Source organism: Ammospiza caudacuta, chromosome 36 (genome assembly GCF_027887145.1).
Source record: "Ammospiza caudacuta isolate bAmmCau1 chromosome 36, bAmmCau1.pri, whole genome shotgun sequence".
Lineage (NCBI taxonomy): Eukaryota > Metazoa > Chordata > Aves > Passeriformes > Passerellidae > Ammospiza > Ammospiza caudacuta.
This window is the reverse complement of record NC_080628.1, coordinates 453,949-472,289: the sequence shown is the minus strand read 5'-3', so window position 1 is coordinate 472,289 and position 18,341 is coordinate 453,949. Positions and strand designations below refer to the sequence as shown.

At 52.7% G+C, this 18,341-nt stretch overlaps 1 protein-coding gene across 1 annotated transcript; it reads left to right on the top strand.

The window, feature by feature from the left end:
• The first annotated feature begins 18 nt into the window (after nucleotides 1–18).
• Nucleotides 19–18,183, top strand: MCM7 (minichromosome maintenance complex component 7). Its single transcript, XM_058822997.1, is given in 16 exon segments — nucleotides 19–148; nucleotides 298–377; nucleotides 1,005–1,169; nucleotides 2,233–2,357; nucleotides 2,960–3,140; nucleotides 4,269–4,334; nucleotides 4,336–4,407; nucleotides 5,512–5,661; nucleotides 6,995–7,115; nucleotides 7,946–8,077; nucleotides 9,573–9,656; nucleotides 11,085–11,478; nucleotides 12,798–12,881; nucleotides 14,339–14,498; nucleotides 16,259–16,368; nucleotides 17,602–18,183. Coding segments are annotated over 16 exon segments (2,160 nt in total). The 5' UTR covers nucleotides 19–117; the 3' UTR covers nucleotides 17,807–18,183.
• The last annotated feature ends 158 nt before the right edge of the window (nucleotides 18,184–18,341 follow it).

Genomic DNA, 18,341 nt, shown 5'->3' with positions numbered 1-18,341 from the left:
GCGCCACTCTCTGTGAGGGGAAAGCGGTGGCGGGAAAAGGGGGAGCGGCCGTGAGGGGAAAATCGCGATCGTGAGGGGAATATCGCGACAGAGAATCGCGACAGGAGCGGCCCTGCCATGGCCCCGCGCGACTACGACAGCGAGAAAGGTTTGGAGCTAGTAGGGGACACCGGGACTCTGTTATTGACCCGTTATTGATCTGCTATCGGGACCCTCCCTGATTATCAGGACATTGTTGCCATATCGCGTCTCTTCCTCCCGTGTCTGAGCTTCTCTCCGTGTCTGTTTTCCCCTCAGAGAAAGCGAAGCGATTTTTTCAGGAGTTTTACCGGGATGGTCCCGACGGGCGCAAGGAATTCCCGTACCGGGAGCAGCTGGTGAGGGCCGGCACCCTCAAATTGTCCCGAAATCTCCTCAAATTCCCCTAAAACTCCCTCAGATTTCACCCTGAACCCCCCAAATTCTCTCAAATTCCCTCCCGCTCACAAGTCCCACCCCAAACTTCCTCCCACCTCCCCAAACCCCCCAAAATTCCACCTGAAACTCCTTTTTATCAACCCCAAATCTCCTCCCACCACCCTAAGTCCTCCTCAAACCCCTTCAAATCTCCCCAAACCCTTTCCCACCCATCTCAAATCCCCCCAAACCCCTTCCAGCCTCCCCAAAATCCCCCCAAATCTCCTCAAACCCCTTCCAGCCTCCCCAAATCTCCCCCAAACCCCTCATTTCACCCCCAAATCCCCTTTTTTCACCCCAGAATCCCCATTTTCAGCCCCAAATCTCCTTTTTATCACTCCTAAATCACCATTTTCACCCCAAAACCCCCATTTTTTCATCTGAAACTCCCTCTCTTCCCCCCAAAATACCCTTTATTCCCTCCAAAATCCCATTTTCAGTTCCAAATCCCCTTTTTTCCCCTCCCAAATCCCGTTTATCTCCCCAAACTCCCCATTTTTTCCCCCAAAACTCCCATTTTTCACACAAATTTCCCATTTTGCCCTCAGACGGCGCTGGCCCGCCGGGACCAGGTTGCCCTGTGGGTGTCTCTGGACGATGTGGCCGAGGACGAGCCCGAGCTGGCCGAGGCTGTGGTGGAGAACGTGCGGCGCTACGGCCGCGTCTTCTCGGATGCTGTGCACGAACTGCTGCCCCAGTTCGGCTCTGCTGAGGTCAGGGAGCCCCAAGTTTGGGATTTCTAGGGGTTTAGGGACATTTTTAGTGGGTATTTTTTTTGTTTTTTGGGGGCTATGTCCCGCGCTCTGGCCGCAGGTTCTTGGAGCTGCTGCCCCACCTCGGCTCTGCTGAGGTCAGGAAGTCCCAAATTCGGGGTTTTGGATGGGCTTTAGGGTTCTTTTTGAGGGATTTTAGGGGATTCTTGAGGGGATTTGGGGGTTTTGGGGGGTTTTAGGGGTTTATTTTGTGGGGGTTTAGGGTCAATGTTCTCTGCTCCGGCTGCGTCTTCTCGGAGCTGCTGCCCCACTTCGGCTCTGCTGAGGTCGGGGAGCTCCAAATTCGGAGTTTTGGGAGTGTTTTGGGTGGATTTTCAGGGTTTTTTTGAGGGATTTTAGGGGTTCTCTTAAGGGATTATAGGGGCTTCTTTAGGGGATTTGGGGGGTTTTGGGGGGGGTTTTGGGGTGTTTAGGGTCAATGTCCAGCACTCTGGCCGCGTCTTCTTGGAGCTGCTGCCCCAGTTCGGCTCTGCTGAGGTCGGGGAGCCCCAAATTCGGGGTCTTGGGAGTGTTTAGGGTGGGTTTTAGGGGTTTTTTTTGAGCGATTTTAGGGGGTTCTTGAGGGGATTAGGAGGTTTTTGTGGAGGTTTTAGGGTTTTTTTGGGGGAGTTTTAGGGTCAATGTCCGGCGCTCCGGCTGCGTCTTCTCGGAGCTGCTGCCCCAGTTCGGCTCTGCTGAGGTCGAGGAGTCCCGAATTTGGGAATTTTGGGGCTTTTTGGGTGGGTTTTAGGGGTGTTTTTGAGGGATTTTAGGGGGTTCTTGAGGGGATTAGGGGGTTTTTGGGGGGTTTTGAGGGATTTTAGGGGGTTTTGAGGGTCTCCTTTATTCACCTCCCCAATTTGTGTGCCCCCCTCAGGACACCCTGGACGTTTACCTGGAGCATTTTGGGGTGGTTTTGGGGCATTTTTGAGTGAAATTTTGTGGTAATTTCGAGTGGAATTTTGGGACAATTTAGGGTGGGGGATCCCCCTGAGCCTCCTGCCCAAATTTCCCCCCTTTCCAGGCCGCCCCCCGGGACCCCCTGGACGTTTACCTGGAGCATCGGCTGCTGCTGGAGCAGCGGGGCCGGGCCGGGGGCGCCCCCAGGACCCCCCAAAACCAATTCCCCCCGGAGCTGCTGCGGCGTTTGTGAGTCTGGCCAGGGCCCCGGGCACCCCACAATCCCAACCCTCACCCAAATCCCTTTTGCCCGCATTTTCTCTCATTTTCCCTTTCTTTCTCCCCTCTATTTTCCCCTATGTCTTCCCCAGTTTTACCCCCTTGTTCCTCTCCTACAAACCCTATTTTCCTGGTCTAAAACCCTCATTTTTTTCCCCATTTCTTTGTCACAATTCCCCTATTTCTTCTTTTTTCCCAAAATCCCAGTTTTGGGCCCCAAAGCGAGCTGTATTTACGGGCTCCCTTGTGCTCCAAGGCTCTGTCACTGCAGGAGCTGCAGACCCCAAATCCCTATTCTCCTGGTCTAAAACCCCCATTTTTTACCCCATTTCCCTCTCGCAATTCTCATATTTCCTGTTTTTTCCCAAAATCCCGGTTTTTGGCCCCAAAGTGAGCTGTATTTCCGGGCCCCCTCGTGTTCCACGGCCATGTCCCACGGGAGCTGCAGGCCCCATTTTTCCCCCGTTTTTCCCCCTACAAATCTCTGTTTTTCCCCCAGAATCCCAGTTTTTTTCCCCCCTAAACCCCGTATTTTCTGTTTTTTCCCAAAATCCCCGTTTTCCCCCCCAAAGCGAGCTGTATTTCCGCGCCCCCTCGTGCTCCAAGGCCGTGTCCCCGCGGGAGCTCCGCGCCGGCGCCATCGGCTCCTTGGTGACCGTGCAGGGAGTGGTGACCAGGGCCAGCGAGGTGCGGCCGCTGCTGCGCGTGGCCACCTACAGCTGCGACCAGTGCGGCGCCGAGACCTACCAGCCGGTACTGGGAGGGACTGGGATGTACTGGGAGGGGATTTGGGGCAGTTTGGGTGGTTCTGAATGGACTGGGATGGTCCCAGTGCCACCTACAGCTGCGACCAGTGCGGCGCCGAGACCTACCAGCCGCTACTGGGAGGGACTGGGATGGACTGGGAGGGACTGGGATATACTGGGAGGGACTGGGATATACTGGGAATGGATCTGGGGCGGTTCTGGGGGCATCTGGGGCAGTTCCGGGGGGATTAGGGGCGGTTTTGGGGTGTCAGTGCCACCTACAGCTGCGACCAGTGCGGTGCCGAGACGTACCAGGGCACTGGGAGGGACTGGGATGGGTTCTGGGCTGGTTTTGGGGCAGTTTCAGGGGGTTTAGGGACAGTTTGGGGGAGTTTTGGGGTCTCATTGCCACCTACAGCTGCCACCAGTGCGGCGCCGAGACATACCAGCGGGTACTGGGAGGGACTGGGATATACTGGGAGGGGTTTTGTGCATTTCAGGTGGATTTTTGGGGGGATTTTTTGTGGTTCAGGTGGGATTTTGGGGGTTCAAGTGGGATTTTTCGGAGGTTTTTTTTGAGTTTCTGAGGTCTCTCCCCTCACAGATCAAAGGTGCCATTTTCCTGCCTTTTTCAAAGGCACTTCTGGGGATCTCTGGGGGGGAATTTTTGGATTTTGGGTGGATTTTTTAGGGTTCAGGTGGATTTTTGGGGGGGTTTTTTGTGTTTTTGAGGTCTCTCCCCTCACAGATTGAAGGTGCCATTTTCCCACCTTTTTCAAAGGCACTTCTGGGGATCTCTGGGGGGAAAATTTTTGGATTTTGGGTGGATTTTTTGGGGTTCAGATGAATTTTTGGGATTCAGGTGAAGTTTTGAGGTTCAGGTGAAGTTTTGAGGTTCAGGTGGGCTTTTGGGGATATTCTTTGAGTTTTTGGCATCTTTCCCTTCACAGATCAAAGGCCTCATTTTCCTGCCTTTTCCAGGGGCACTTCTGAGGGTCTCAGGAGGGGAATTTTTGTAATATTTTGGGATTTTTTGTGGTTTAGGTGGAATACTTTGGGTTCAGGTGAACTTTTGGGGTTCAGGTAGGATGTTTTGGGGGTATTCTTTAAATTTTGGGGGTTCTTCCCCTCCCAGATTGAGGGCCCAACCTTCACGCCGCTGCTGCTGTGCCCGAGCCGGGAGTGCCAAACCAACCGCTCGGGGGGGGCGGCTCTACCTGCAGAGCCGGGGCTCCAAATTCACCAAATTCCAGGAGCTGCGCATCCAGGAGCACGTGAGTCAGGGGGGATCCCCGAATTCCTGACGGGAAACCCCAATACCCCAAAAAAATCCCCTCAGGGAACTCCAAAATCCCCTCAGAAATGGCTCCGAAATGGCGGCCCGGGCCTTCAAAATGGACTCTAGGGTCTTAATTGGCTCCAGATTCACCACATTCTGGGAATTTTGCATTCAAGAGCTCCTGAGTGAGGGGGGATCCCCAAATTCCTGATGGGAAACCCCAAAATCCCAAAAAATCCCCTCAGGAAACTCCAAAATCCCTTCAGAAACAGCTCCAAAATGGCGGCCTGGGCCTTCAAAATGGACTCTAGGGTCTTAAAGTTGGCTCCAAATCCACCAAGTTTTAGGAATTTTGGATTCAGGAGCCCCTGAGTGAGGGGGGAACCTGAAATTCCTGACAGGAAACACCAAAATCCCAAAAAATCTCCTCAGGAAACTCAAAAATCCCCTCAGAAATGGACGCCAGGACCTTCAAAATGGTGGCCAGGGTCTTTGGAATGGACTCTAGGGTCTTAAAGTTGGCTCCAAATCCACCGAATTCTGCAAATTTTGGATTCAGGAGCTCCTGAGTGAGGGTGGAACTTGAAGCTCTTGATAGGAGACACAAAAATCCCAAAAACTTCCCTCAGGAATCTCCAAAATCCTCAAAAATTCCCTCAAGATTGGATACAAAATGGCGCCCAGGGTCCTCAAAATGGCGTTAGTTGTTCTGAAATGTCCCAAAAATGCTCCCAAATTGTCTCCAATGTCCTTAAATGATCCTAAAAGTGTCTCCGAATGTCCAAAAATCTCCCCAGAATTGACTTTAGTGGCCCAAAATGTCCCACATGTCCCAGCAATGTCCCGAAATGCCCAAAAATCTTCCCAAAATTCCCTTTGGTGTTCCTAAATTGTCCTGAAAATGCCCCCAAATGGTCCCAAATCAGTTCTAAAGTCCCAAAACTGAATTTATTGTCCCCGAATTCACTCACCTGTCGTTGCAGTCGGACCAGGTGGCCGTGGGTCACCTGTCGTGGTCAGTGTCACCGCACCCCAAATCAGCCCTGATGTCCCCAAATGTCCCCAAATGTCCCCTCACGTGTGCCCCCCGTCGTTGCAGTCGGACCAGGTGCCCGTGGGTCACCTGCCGCGCTCGCTGTCGCTGCACCTGAGCGGGGCCAACACGCGCCAGGCCCAGCCCGGGGACCACGTCCGGGTGACGGGCACCTTCCTGCCCCTGCTGAGGCCGGGCTACAGGCAGGTGGCACAGGTGAGTGCCCACATGCACCTGGGACCCCAAAATCCTCACCTGGGACCCCAAAATCCTCACCTGGGACCCCAAAATCCTCACCTGGGCACACCCAAACTGCACCCAGAGCTCCCTTCCTGCCCCTGCTGAGGCCGGGCTACAGGCAGGTGGCACAGGTGAGTGCCCACATGCACCTGGGACCCCAAAAATTTCATCTGAGATCCCAGAAACCTCACCTGGGACCCCAGAAACCTCACCTGGGACCCCAAAATCCTCACCTGGGACCCCAAAATCCTCACCTGGGACCCCAAAATCCTCACCTGGGCACACCCAAACTGCACCCAGAGCTCCCTTCCTGCCCCTGCTGAGGCCGGGCTACAGGCAGGTGGCACAGGTGAGTGCCCAAATGCACCTGGGACCCCAAAATCCTCACCTGGGACCCCACAGACCTCACCTGGGACCCCACAGACCTCACCTGGGACCCCAAAATCCTCACCTGGGACCCCAAAAACCTCACCTGGGACCCCAAAATCCTCACCTGGGACCCCAAAATCCTCACCTGGGCACACCCAAACTGCACCCAGAGCTCCCTTCCTGCCCCTGCTGAGGCCGGGCTACAGGCAGGTGGCACAGGTCAGTGCCCAAATGCACCTGGGACCCCAAAAATTTCATCTGAGATCCCAGAAACCTCACCTGGGACCCCAGAAACCTCACCTGGGACCCCAAAATCCTCACCTGGGACCCCAAAAACCTCACCTGGGACCCCACAAACCTCACCTGGGACCCCAAAAACCTCACCTGGGACCCCAAAACCACACCTGAGATCCTAACACTGCACTCAGAGCTGCCCTTCCTGCCCCTGCTGAGACCTGAGGTCGCTCAGGTGACACAGGTGAGTGCCCAAATGCACCTGAGACCCCAAAATCCTCACCTGGGAACACCCAGAATACACCTGGATGGCCAAAAAATGCCCCCAAAATTCTCTTTTTTTTGCCCAAATCCCCGTTTGCCCTAAATCTCACCTGTTCCCTCAAAAAAACTCCCTTTTCACACCAAAAAAATTCCTTTTTCCCCCAAAAAAATGCCTGGTTTTCCCCAAAATCCCCATTTTTTACTCCAAATCCTTAATTTTCTCCCCAACATTCCCATATTTTTTCCCAAAATTTTTCATCCCAAACCAGGGTTTGCTGTCAGAGACCTTCCTGGAGGGGCATCACCTGTTCCTTCCAAAAATTCAACTTTTCCTCTCAAAAATCCCCGTTTTTGCCCCAAAACCCCCATTTTTTTTTTCCCAAAATTTCAGGATTTTTTACTAAAATTCCCAGATTTTCCCCCGAAATTCCCACTTTTTCAGGGTTTGCTGTCGGAGACCTTCCTGGAGGGGCACCACGTGGCCAAGGTGAACAAGAGTGAGGAGGAGGAGGGTGAGGGAGGGGAGCTGAGCCCCGAGGAGCTGCAGGAGATCATGGGGACGGGTGAGATCTGGGGCCAAAAACGGGAATTTGGGGAAGGTTGGGGGTTTGGGGGGAAAAGGGGATTTTGGGGGGAAAATTTGGGGATTTTTTTGGCGAAAATGGGGATTTTTTTGGGGAATATGGGGCTTTTTAGGGAGAAAAAAGAAAATTTCAAGGTAAAATAAATGGGATTTTGGAGGGGAAAATGGGAGTTTTTAGGGGAAAAAAGGTGGATTTGGGGAAAATGGGGATTTAGTGGGGGAAAAGGGGATTTGAGGGATTTTTTTTTTTTTTTTATAATTCCAGCCAGTTTTGGGTAATTCCAGCCAATATTGGGAAATCTGGGGCAATTCCAGCCAATTCTAGGGTCCCTGGACCTGCTTTTGGGGTTCCCAGAGCAGATTTTTGTGTTTCTGACCCCAAATTTCCCATTTTTGGCCCTTCCAAGCCCGGATTTTGTCATTTCTGACCCCAAATTTCCCATTTTTGGTCCTTCCAAGGCCAAATTTTTGGATTTCTGACCCCAAATTTCCCATTTTTGCCCTTCCAAGCCCGGATTTTGGCATTTCTGACCCCAAATTTCCCATTTTTGGTCCTTCCAAGCCCGGATTTTGTCATTTCTGACCCCAAATTTCCCTTTTTTGGTCCTTCCAAGGCCAAATTTTTGGATTTCTGACCCCAAATTTCCCATTTTTGGTCCTTCCAAGCCCGGATTTTGGCATTTCTGACCCCAAATTTTCCCATTTTTGCCCTCCTAGGGGAGGATTTTGGCATTTCTGACCCCAAATTTCCCATTTCTGGCGCTCCCAATGCCGGATTTTGGCGTTTCTGACGCAGATTTTCCCTGCCAGGGGAGGATTTCTACGGGAAGCTGGCGGCCTCCATCGCCCCCGAGATCTTCGGGCACGAGGACGTGAAGAAATCGCTGCTGCTGCTGCTGGTGGGGGGCGTGGAGAGGAGCCCCCGCGGGATGCGCATCCGCGGTGAGCCCGCGGCACGGGGAAACACGGGAAAACACGGGAATGTCATGGGGAAAACACGGGAATGTCACGGGGAAAACATGGGAAATGGCATGGGGAAATCATGGGAAAACACGGGGAAAACACGGGAATGTCACGGGGAAAACACGGGGAGAACACGGGAATGTCACGGGGAAAACACGGGAATGTCACGGGGAAAACATGGGAAATGGCATGGGGAAATCATGGGAAAGCACGGGGAAAACACGGGAATGTCACGGGGAAAACACGGGAATGTCACGGGGAAAACATGGGAAATGGCATGGGGAAATCATGGGAAAGCACGGGGAGAACATGGGAATGTCACGGGGAAAACACGGGGAGAACACGGGAATGTCATGGGGAAACACGGGGAGAACACGGGAATGTCATGGGAAATGGCACAGGAAAAACACGGGGAAAACACGGGAATGTCACGGGAAATGGCACAGGAAAACCCTGGGGAAATCACAGAAAAATCCTGGGAAATACCACAGAAAAATCCTGGGAAAATCACGGGAAATGGCACAGAAAAATTACAGAAAAATCCCAGGAAAATTGCAGAAACGTCCTGGGAAAATCCCAGAAAAATTACAGAAAAATCCCAGAAAAAAAAATTGCAGAAATATTGCAAAAATCCCCCAGAAAAATTACAGGAAAATTTTGGGAAAGTTACAGAAAAATCCTGGGAAAATCCCAGAAAAATTGCAGGAAGATCCTGAGAAAAAATGACAGAAAAATCCTGAGAAAAATTACAGAAAAATCCTGGGAAATATTCTGGAAAAATCCCAGAAAAGTCCTGGAAATATCCCTGAAAAATCCTGGGAAAATCCCAGAAAAACCATGGGAAAACAAAAAATAAATTCTTGGGAAAGTTCTGGAAATTATCCCAGGAAGATTCTGGGAAATATCCGAGGAAAATCTCAGGAAAAATCCAGTGGGAAATGGGGCTGGAAGAGCTGAACTTGTCACAATTTCTTTTCTTTTTTTTCCTCTTGTTTTTCCATTTTTTTCTCATATTTTCCCCATTTTTTGAGTTTATTTTTCTCAGGTTTTTCCCCCATTTTTTGAGTTTATTTTTCTCAGGCTTTTCCCCCATTTTTTGAGTTTATTTTTCTCAGGTTTTCCCCCATTTTTTGAGTTTATTTTTCTCAGGTTTTCCCCCATTTTTTGAGTTTATTTTTCTCAGGTTTTTCTCCATTTTTTGAGTTTATTTTTCTCATGTTCTTCCCCATTTTTTGAGTTTATTTTTCTCATGTTCTTCCCCATTTTTTGAGTTTATTTTTCTCAGGTTCTTCCCTCATTTTTTGAGTTTAGTTTTCTCAGGTTTTTCCCCATTTTTTGAGTTTATTTTTCTCATGTTCTTCCCCATTTTTTGAGTTTATTTTTCTCATATTTTCCCCACTTTTTGAGTTTATTTTTCTCATGTTCTTCCCCATTTTTTGAGTTTATTTACCCCTAAATCTGTTTTTTCCCCCAGGGAACATCAACATCTGCCTGATGGGGGACCCGGGCGTGGCCAAGTCGCAGCTGCTGACGTACATCGACCGCCTGGCGCCGCGCAGTGCGTGCCTTCCTCGTCCTCATCTTCCTCATCCTCATCGTCATCCTCCTCTTCCTCCTCTTCCTCCTTTTCCTCCTCTTCCTCCTTCTCCTCTTCCTTTTCTTCACCTTTTTCATCTTCATCATTCTTTTCTTCCTCCTCCTCCTCCTCCTCCTCCTCCTCCTCCTCCTCACCACCACCCTCCTCTTCTTCTTCTTCTTCCTCCACCTTTTTCATCATCCTCGTCTTTCTCCCGTTCATCTTCCTTCTTCTGTTCCTCCTCGTCGTCATCTTCCTCCCCTTCCTCCCCTTCCTCCTTCTCCTCTTCTTCCTTCTCCTCTTCCTTTTCTTCACCTTTCTCATCTTCCTCATCTTTCTCTTCCTCCTCCTCCTCCTCATCTTTCCCCCCTTTAATGCCCATTTCTCCCCATTTTCTCCCATTTCTCCCCATTTTTTTCCCCCATTTCCAGGCCAGTACACCGCAGGCCGCGGCTCCTGGGGCGTGGGGTTCATGGCTGCCATGCTGCAGGACCCATTTTACCCCATTTTATACCAAATTTGTGCCCAGTTTTGCCCATTTTTTCCCCGTTTTTCCCCATTTAATGCCCATTTTTACCATTTCTCCCCAATTCCAGGCCAGTACACCACGGGCGCGGCTCCTGGGGCGTGGGGCTGATGGCGGCCGTGCTGTGGGACGCATTTTCCCCATTTTACCCCCAGTTTATCCTATTTAATGCCGGTTTTTCCCATTTTTGCCCATTTTCTCTGTTTTTGCCCGTTCCAGGCCAGTACACCACGGGTGCAGCTCCTCGGGTGTCGGCCTCACGGCGGCCGTGCTGCGGGACCCATTTTAACCCATTTTATCCCCATTTTATCCCCATTTTTGCCCATTTTCTCTGTTTTCCCCCATTCCCAGGCCAGTACACCACGGGCCGCGGCTCCTCGGGCGTGGGCCTGACGGCGGCCGTGCTGCGGGACCCATTTCATGCCCATTTTACCCCCAGTTTATCCTATTTAATGCCGGTTTTTCCCCATTTTTGCCCATTTTCTCTGTTTTTGCCTGTTCCAGGCCAGTACACCACGGGCCGCGGCTCCTCGGGCGTGGGCCTGACGGCGGCCGTGCTGCGGGACCCATTTTAACCCATTTTATCCCCATTTTATCCCCATTTTCTCTGTTTTCCCCCATTTCCAGGCCAGTACACCACGGGCGCGGCTCCTCGGGTGTGGGCCTGACCGCGGCCGTGCTGCGGGACCCATTTTATCCCCATTTTATCCCCATTTTATCCCCATTTTCTCTGTTTTCCCCCATTTCCAGGCCAGTACACCACGGGCCACGGCTCCTCGGGCGTGGGCCTGACCGCGGCCGTGCTGCGGGACCCATTTTAACCCATTTTATCCCCATTTTATCCCCATTTTATCCCCATTTTCTCTGTTTTCCCCCATTCCCAGGCCAGTACACCACGGGCCGCGGCTCCTCGGGCGTGGGCCTGACGGCGGCCGTGCTGCGGGACGCGCGCAGCGGCGAGCTGGTGCTGGAGGGCGGCGCGCTGGTGCTGGCCGACCGCGGCGTGTGCTGCATCGACGAGTTCGACAAGATGGCCGAGGGCGACCGCGTGGCCGTGCACGAGGCGCTGGAGCAGCAGAGCGTGGCCGTGGCCAAGGCGGGCGTGGTGGCCACGCTCAACGCGCGCTGCGCCGTGCTGGCCGCCGCCAACCCGGCCTTCGGGCGCTTCGACCCGCGCCGCAGCCTGGAGCACAACCTGCAGCTGCCCGCCGCGCTGCTGTCGCGCTTCGACCTGCTGTGGCTGCTGCAGGACCGGCCCCAGCGCGACAGGGACCTCAGGTGAGAGGGGACGGGGTCAGTGGGATCCACGGTGGGCTTTGGGAGAGGCTCCGACCTGCTCTGGACAGGGACCTCAGGTGAGAGGGGCCGGGGTAATGGTGGGCTTTGGGTCAATGGGAGAGGCTTTGGGTGGGCTTTGGGTCAATGGGAGAGGCTTTGGGTGGGCTTTGGGTCAATGGGAGAGGCTTTGGGTGGGGTTTGGGGTCAATGGGAGAGGCTTTGGGTGGGCTTTGGGTCAATGGGAGAGGCTTTGGGTGGGGTTTGGGGTCAATGGGAGGGGCTTCGACCTGCTCTGGCTGCTGCAGGACCGGCCCCAGCGCCACAGGGACCTCAGGTGGGACTGGGACGGGGTTAATGGGATCCATGGAGGGGTTTGGGTTGGGTTTGGGGTCAGTTGGGTTGGGTTTGGGTCAATGGAGAGGCTCCGACCTGCTGTGGCTGCTGCAGGACCGGCCCCAGCGCCACAGGGACCTGAGGTGGGACTGGAGGGGACAATTGTGGGGTTTGGGGTCAGTGGGAGAGGCTCCGACGGGCCCCAGAGGGACAGGGACCTGAGGTGAGAGGGGACGGGGCACTGGAGGGGTTTGGGTTGGGTTGGGGTCAGTGGAGGAGTCTCGGGGTCAGTGGAAGTCGTTGGGTTGGGTTGGGTTGGGTTGGGTTGGGTTGGGGTCAATGGAGGAGTCTCTGGGATCAATGGAGGCGTTTCTGTGCCAAGGGGATCAATGGGCTGGGCTGGGCTGGGCTGGGAGGGACCCCCAATCCCCAAAACCCCAAATTTTCCCAATTTCCCCGTTTCCCCCCACCCAGGCTGGCCCAGCACATCCCCTGCCCCAGACCCCTCCTGGTTCCACTGGGGTGGTGCTGGGGCAGACTGGGACAAACTGGGACAAACTGGGAGGGACCCCCAATCCCCAAAGCCCCGATTTTCCCAATTTCCCTGTTTTTCCCCCCACCCAGGCTGGCCCAGCACATCCCCTCCCCCAGACCCCTCCTGGTTCCACTGGGACAAACTGGGAGGGACCCCCAAAGCCCCGATTTTCCCAATTTCCCCGTTTCCCCCCCCAGGCTGGCCCAGCACATCCCCTGCCCCAGACCCCTCCTGGTTCCACTGGGACAAACTGGGACAAACTGGGCAGACTGGGACAAACTGGGAGGGACCCCCAAAGCCCCGATTTTCCCAATTTCCCCGTTTCCCCCCCCAGGCTGGCCCAGCACATCCCCCCTGGGGCAAACTGGGACAAACTGGGAGGGACCCCCCAATCCCCAAAGCCCCAATCCCCAAAGCCCCGATTTTCCCAATTTCCCTTTTGCCCCCCCAGGCTGGCCCAGCACATCACGTACGTGCACCAGCACTGCCGGGAGCCGCCCAGCGCCTTCCAGCCCCTGGACATGAAACTCATGAGGTCGGTGCAGCCCCAGAATGCACGTTCCTTACCCCAAATTCACCTTGTCCACCTCAAAATTCACATTCCTTACCCCAAATTCACCTTGTCCATCTCAAAATTCACATTCCTTACCACAGATTCACCTTGTCCGCCTCAAAATTCACATTCCTTACCCCAGATTCACCTTGTCCATCTCAAAATTCACATTCCTTACCCCAGATTCACCTTGTCCGCCTCAAAATTCACATTCCTTACCACAGATTCACCTTGTCCATCTCAAAATTCACATTCCTTACCACAGATTCACCTTGTCCATCTCAAAATTCACATTTCTTACCCCAAATTCACCTTGTCCGCCTCAAAATTCACATTTCTTACCCCAGATTCACCTTTTTCCCAAAACTTCAATTTTCCTCTCCAAATTCTGCCTTCTTAGCCCCAAATCTCCCTGAAAATTCCACTTTTTTCCCCATTTTCCCCCCTTCCAGCCGTTCCATAATTTAATTTTTTCCCAAAATCCCGGTTTTTCCCCCATTCAGGCGCTACCTCAGCTGGTGCCGCCGCCGTTCCCCGTGGGTGCCTGAGGGAAACAATTTCAATAATTTAATTTTTTTGCCAATTTCCCCATTTTTGCCCCATTCAGACGCTCTCTCTCCTGGTGCCGCCGCCGGTGCCCGCGCGTGCCCGAGGGAAACCATTTCAATAATTTCACTGATTTCAATTTTTCCCATTTTTCCCCCATCCAGGCGCTGTTCCGTGCTGTCAATAATGTGAATTTTCCCAAACTCCGTGTTTTTGCCCCGTTTCAGGCGCCGTTCCATACTGTCAATAATGTGAATTTTCCCAAATTCAGTGTTTTTTTCCCCGTTTCAGGCGCTGTTCCGTGCTGTCAATAATGTGAATTTTCCCAAACTCCGTGTTTTTCCCCCCGTTTCAGGCGCTGTCAATAATGTGAATTTTCCCAAACTCCAGGTTTTTCCCCCCATTCAGGCGCTGTCAATAATGTGAATTTTCCCAAACTCCGTGGTTTTTGCCCCGTTTCAGGCGCTGTCAATAATGTGAATTTTCCCAAACTCCGTGTTTTTCCCCCCATTCAGGCGCTGTCAATAATGTGAATTTTCCCAAACTCCGTGGTTTTTGCCCCGTTTCAGGCGCTGTCAATAATGTGAATTTTCCCAAACTCCGTGTTTTTTGCCCCGTTTCAGGCGCTGTCAATAATGTGAATTTTCCCAAACTCCGGGTTTTTCCCCCCGTTTCAGGCGCTGTCAATAATGTGAATTTTCCCAAACTCCGTGTTTTTTGCCCCGTTTCAGGCGCTGTCAATAATGTGAATTTTCCCAAACTCCGTGGTTTTTGCCCCGTTTCAGGCGCTGTCAATAATGTGAATTTTCCCAAACTCCGTGGTTTTTGCCCCGTTTCAGGCGCTGTCAATAATGTGAATTTTCCCAAACTCCGTGTTTTTTGCCCCGTTTCAGGCGCTATCTGTCCCAGTGCCGCCGCCGTTCCCCGCGCGTGCCCGAGGCCCTGGGCGAGTTCATCACGGCCGCGTACGTGGAGCTGCGGCGCGAGGGCCGCCAGGGCCCCTACACCTCTGCCAGGACCCTGCTGGCCGTGCTGCGCCTCGCCACCGCGCTGGTACGGACCGGTATAGACCAGTATAGACCAGTATAGACCAGTATGGACCGGTATAGACCAGTATAGACCAGTATGGACCGGTATGGACCGGTATAGACCAGTATGGACCAGTATAAACCAGTATGGACCGGTACGGACTGGTATAAACCAGTATGGACCAGTATGGACCGGTATGGACCGGTATAGACCAGTATAGACCAGTATGGACCAGTACAGACCGGTATAAACCATTATAGACCGTCAGTGAGCCAATGGTCAGGGTTATTTACACCTCTGCCAGGACCCTGCTGGCCATGCTGCGCCTCGCGCTGGTACGGACCGGTATAAACCAGTATGGACCAGTATGGACTGGTACGGACCGGTATAAACCAGTATAGACCAGCACTGACCAGCACTGACCAGCACTGAGCCAATGGTCAGGGTTATTTACACACCTCTGCCAGGACCCTGCTGGCCGTGCTGCGCCTCGCCACCGCGCTGGTCAGTACCAGTATGGACCGGTATAAACCAGTACGGACCAGTATGCACCAGTACAGACCAGTATGACCCAGTATGGACCAGTTCAAACCAGTACAGACCGGTACAGACCAGTGTAAACCAGTTCAAACCAGTACAAACCAGCACAAACCAGTACAGCCCAGTTCAAACCAGTACAGCCCAGTACAGCCCAGTACAGCCCAGTACAGCCCAGTTCAAACCAGTACAGCCCAGTACAGACCAGTACAGACCAGTACAGCCCAGTACAGCCCAGTACAGCCCAGTTCAAACCAGTACAGCCCAGTACAGCCCAGTTCAAACCAGTACAGCCCAGTACAGCCCAGTACAGCCCAGTACAGCCCAGTACAGCCCAGTACAGACCAGTACAGACCAGTACAGACCAGTACAGACCAGTTCAAACCAGTACAGACCGGTCCAGAGCAGCAGTGACCCCACAGCCCCGTGCCAGAGACAGATCTGGGTTATTTACGCCCCTGCCAGGACCCTGCTCAGATTTTTGGGGCGATTTTGGAATTAATTTTAGGGGGTTTTGTGGCAGGATTTTGGGGTTATTTTTGGGAAGGTTTTGGTGATTTTGATGCTGATTTTGGGTTAATTTTGGTGGATTTGCTGCTGTTTTGGGGTAACTTTGGTGGATTTGCTGCTGGTTTTGGGGTAACTTTGGTGATTTTTGATGCTGGTTTTGGGATTAATTTTAGGGAGTTTTGTGGCAGGATTTTGGGGTTATTTTTGGGAATGTTTTGGTGATTTTGCTGCTGGTTTTGGGTTAATTTTGCTGATTTTGCTGCTGTTTTGAGGTGACTTTGGTGATTTTGCTGCTGTTTTGGGGTAACTTTGGTGGATTTGGAGCCGGTTTTGGGTTAATTTTGCTGATTTTGCTGCTGTTTTGGGGTAACTTTGGTGGATTTGCTGCTGTTTTGGGGTGACTTTGGTGGATTTGGAGCCGGTTTTGGGTTAATTTTGGTGGATTTGCTGCTGTTTTGGGGTAACTTTGGTGGATTTGGAGCCGGTTTTGGGTCAATTTTGCTGATTTTGCTGCTGTTTTGGGGTAACTTTGGTGGATTTGGAGCCGGTTTTGGGTTAATTTTGCTGATTTTGCTGCTGTTTTGGGGTAACTTTGGTGGATTTGGAGCCGGTTTTGGGTCAATTTTGCTGATTTTGCTGCTGTTTTGGGGTAACTTTGGTGGATTTGCTGCTGTTTTGGGGTGACTTTGGTGGATTTGGAGCCGGTTTTGGGTTAATTTTGGTGCTCTGTCCCCCAGGCCCGGCTGCGCCTCGGGGCCGTGGTGGAGAAGGACGACGTGAGCGAGGCCCTGAGGCTGCTGGAGGCCGCCCGGGACTCGCTCAGGGGGGACCCCGAGCCCTCCTCCAGGTAAAGAACGGAAACTTGGGAAAATTCCTGAGTTTTGGGAAAATTCCTGAGTTTTGGGGATGTTTGGGTTACTGGGACTGGGGGGAATTTGGGGTTTTTGGGAATATTTGGGATTTTGGGGTTGTTTGGGACCCCAGGACTCCCTGACCCCACTCCCAGATGGGAAAATCTCCCCAAACACCTGAAAACTCTGGGGAATTTTGGGCGAAAATGACGAAATTTTGGTTAAAATCTTGGCGGATTTTGGGGTTTTTCTTGGGGTTTTTTTGGGATGTTGGGAATGTGAGGGAGATGAGGGGATTTGGGAGAATTTTGGGGATTTTTGGAGGATTTCAGGAATTAGGAACACAGAGAGGATTTGGAATTTTGGGAAAATCTCAAACCCTTCCAACTCTTGGGAATTCTGGGTGACAATGACAAGATTTTGGTTAAAATCTCAGCGGATTTTGGGATTTTTTGGGGGGTTTTTTTGTGAACTCTCACCTGTCCCATCCCCTGCAGGTGCCCCCGTCCGTCTGAGGCAATTTTGGGGGATTTTTGGGGTTGGCAGGGTTGGGAATTCAGGGAATTTTGGGGTGAGAATGACGTGATTTTGGGGTAAATTCTGGTGGATTTTTGGGGGGTTTTTGGTGACCTCTCACCTGTGCCGTTGTGCCCCTGCAGGTGCCCCCGTCCGTCGGAGGCGATTTTCGGGGATTTTGGGGGATTTTGGGGGATTTTTGGGGGATTTTTGGGGATTTCTGTGAGCTCTCACCTGTGCCATTGTCCCCCTGTAGGTGCCCCCGTCTGTCGGAAGCGATTTTGGGGGATTTTGGGGATTTTTGGGGGTTTCTGTCACCTCTCACCTGTGCCATTGTCCCCCTGCAGGTGCCCCCGTCCGTCGGAGGCGATTTTGGGGGATTTTGGGGGATTTTGGGGATTTTTGGGGGTTTCTGTCACCTCTCACCTGTGCCGTTGTCCCCCTGCAGGTGTCCCCGTCCGTCGGAGGCGATTTTGGGGGATTTTTGGGGGTTTCTGTCACCTCTCACCTGTGCCATTGTCCCCCTGCAGGTGTCCCCGTCCGTCGGAGGCGATTTTCGGGGATTTTGGGGGATTTTGGGGATTTTTGGGGGTTTCTGTCACCTCTCACCTGTGCCGTTGTGCCCCTGCAGGTGCCCCCGTCCGTCGGAGGCGATTTTGGGGGATTTTTGGGGGTTTCTGTCACCTCTCACCTGTGCCATTGTCCCCCTGCAGGTGCCCCCGTCCGTCGGAGGCGATTTTCGGGGTGCTGCGGGAGCTGGGGGGCCCCGGGGGGCGCTCGGTGCCCCTGGGCCGCGCCCTGGAGGTGCTGGGGGCGCGCGGCTTCACCCCGGGCCAGGTGAGCGCCGCCCTGGGCGAGTACGAGGCGCTGGACGTGCTGCAGGTGAACCCCGGCCGGACCACGGTCACCTTCGTGTGAGAGCCCCCGTCCCGAAAACCCGCGGGGAACGGGGCAACGGGGAAAACTTCCAGCAATAAATGGCAAACATTCCGCCAAAAGAAACCCAGCGAAAATTCCTCCCAATGCAGTGAAAACTCGGTGGAAAAACTGCGAGAATTTGGACTTTGCCAAGAAAGGCAAAATTCCCCGAAAATGTCAGAAATTCCAGCCAGGAACCCCCAAAATCCCAAATGTTGCGGGGGGTTCAAGGAGCTGCAGGTGACCCCAAAGCTCCCCAGGATCCCCTCGCTCCAAAATTTTGGAGGAAAATCCCCAAAATTAGGGGAAAAATGAGAAAAGTCCTTCCAAAAACTCCCCCAAAAACAGAAGCAGGGACCCCAGAACCCCCCAGGTTTTTTTTTTGTGCTTTTTTGTAGCAATAAATGGATTTTTATCAATAAAAAAATATTAAAATTTATCAAGTTTGGACTGTTTATTTGTTCTCCTTCCTCCTTTAAGCCAAAAAGCCCCAAATTTCCCCCCAAATTCCCTTTTCCCACCAAAACAGACCCAA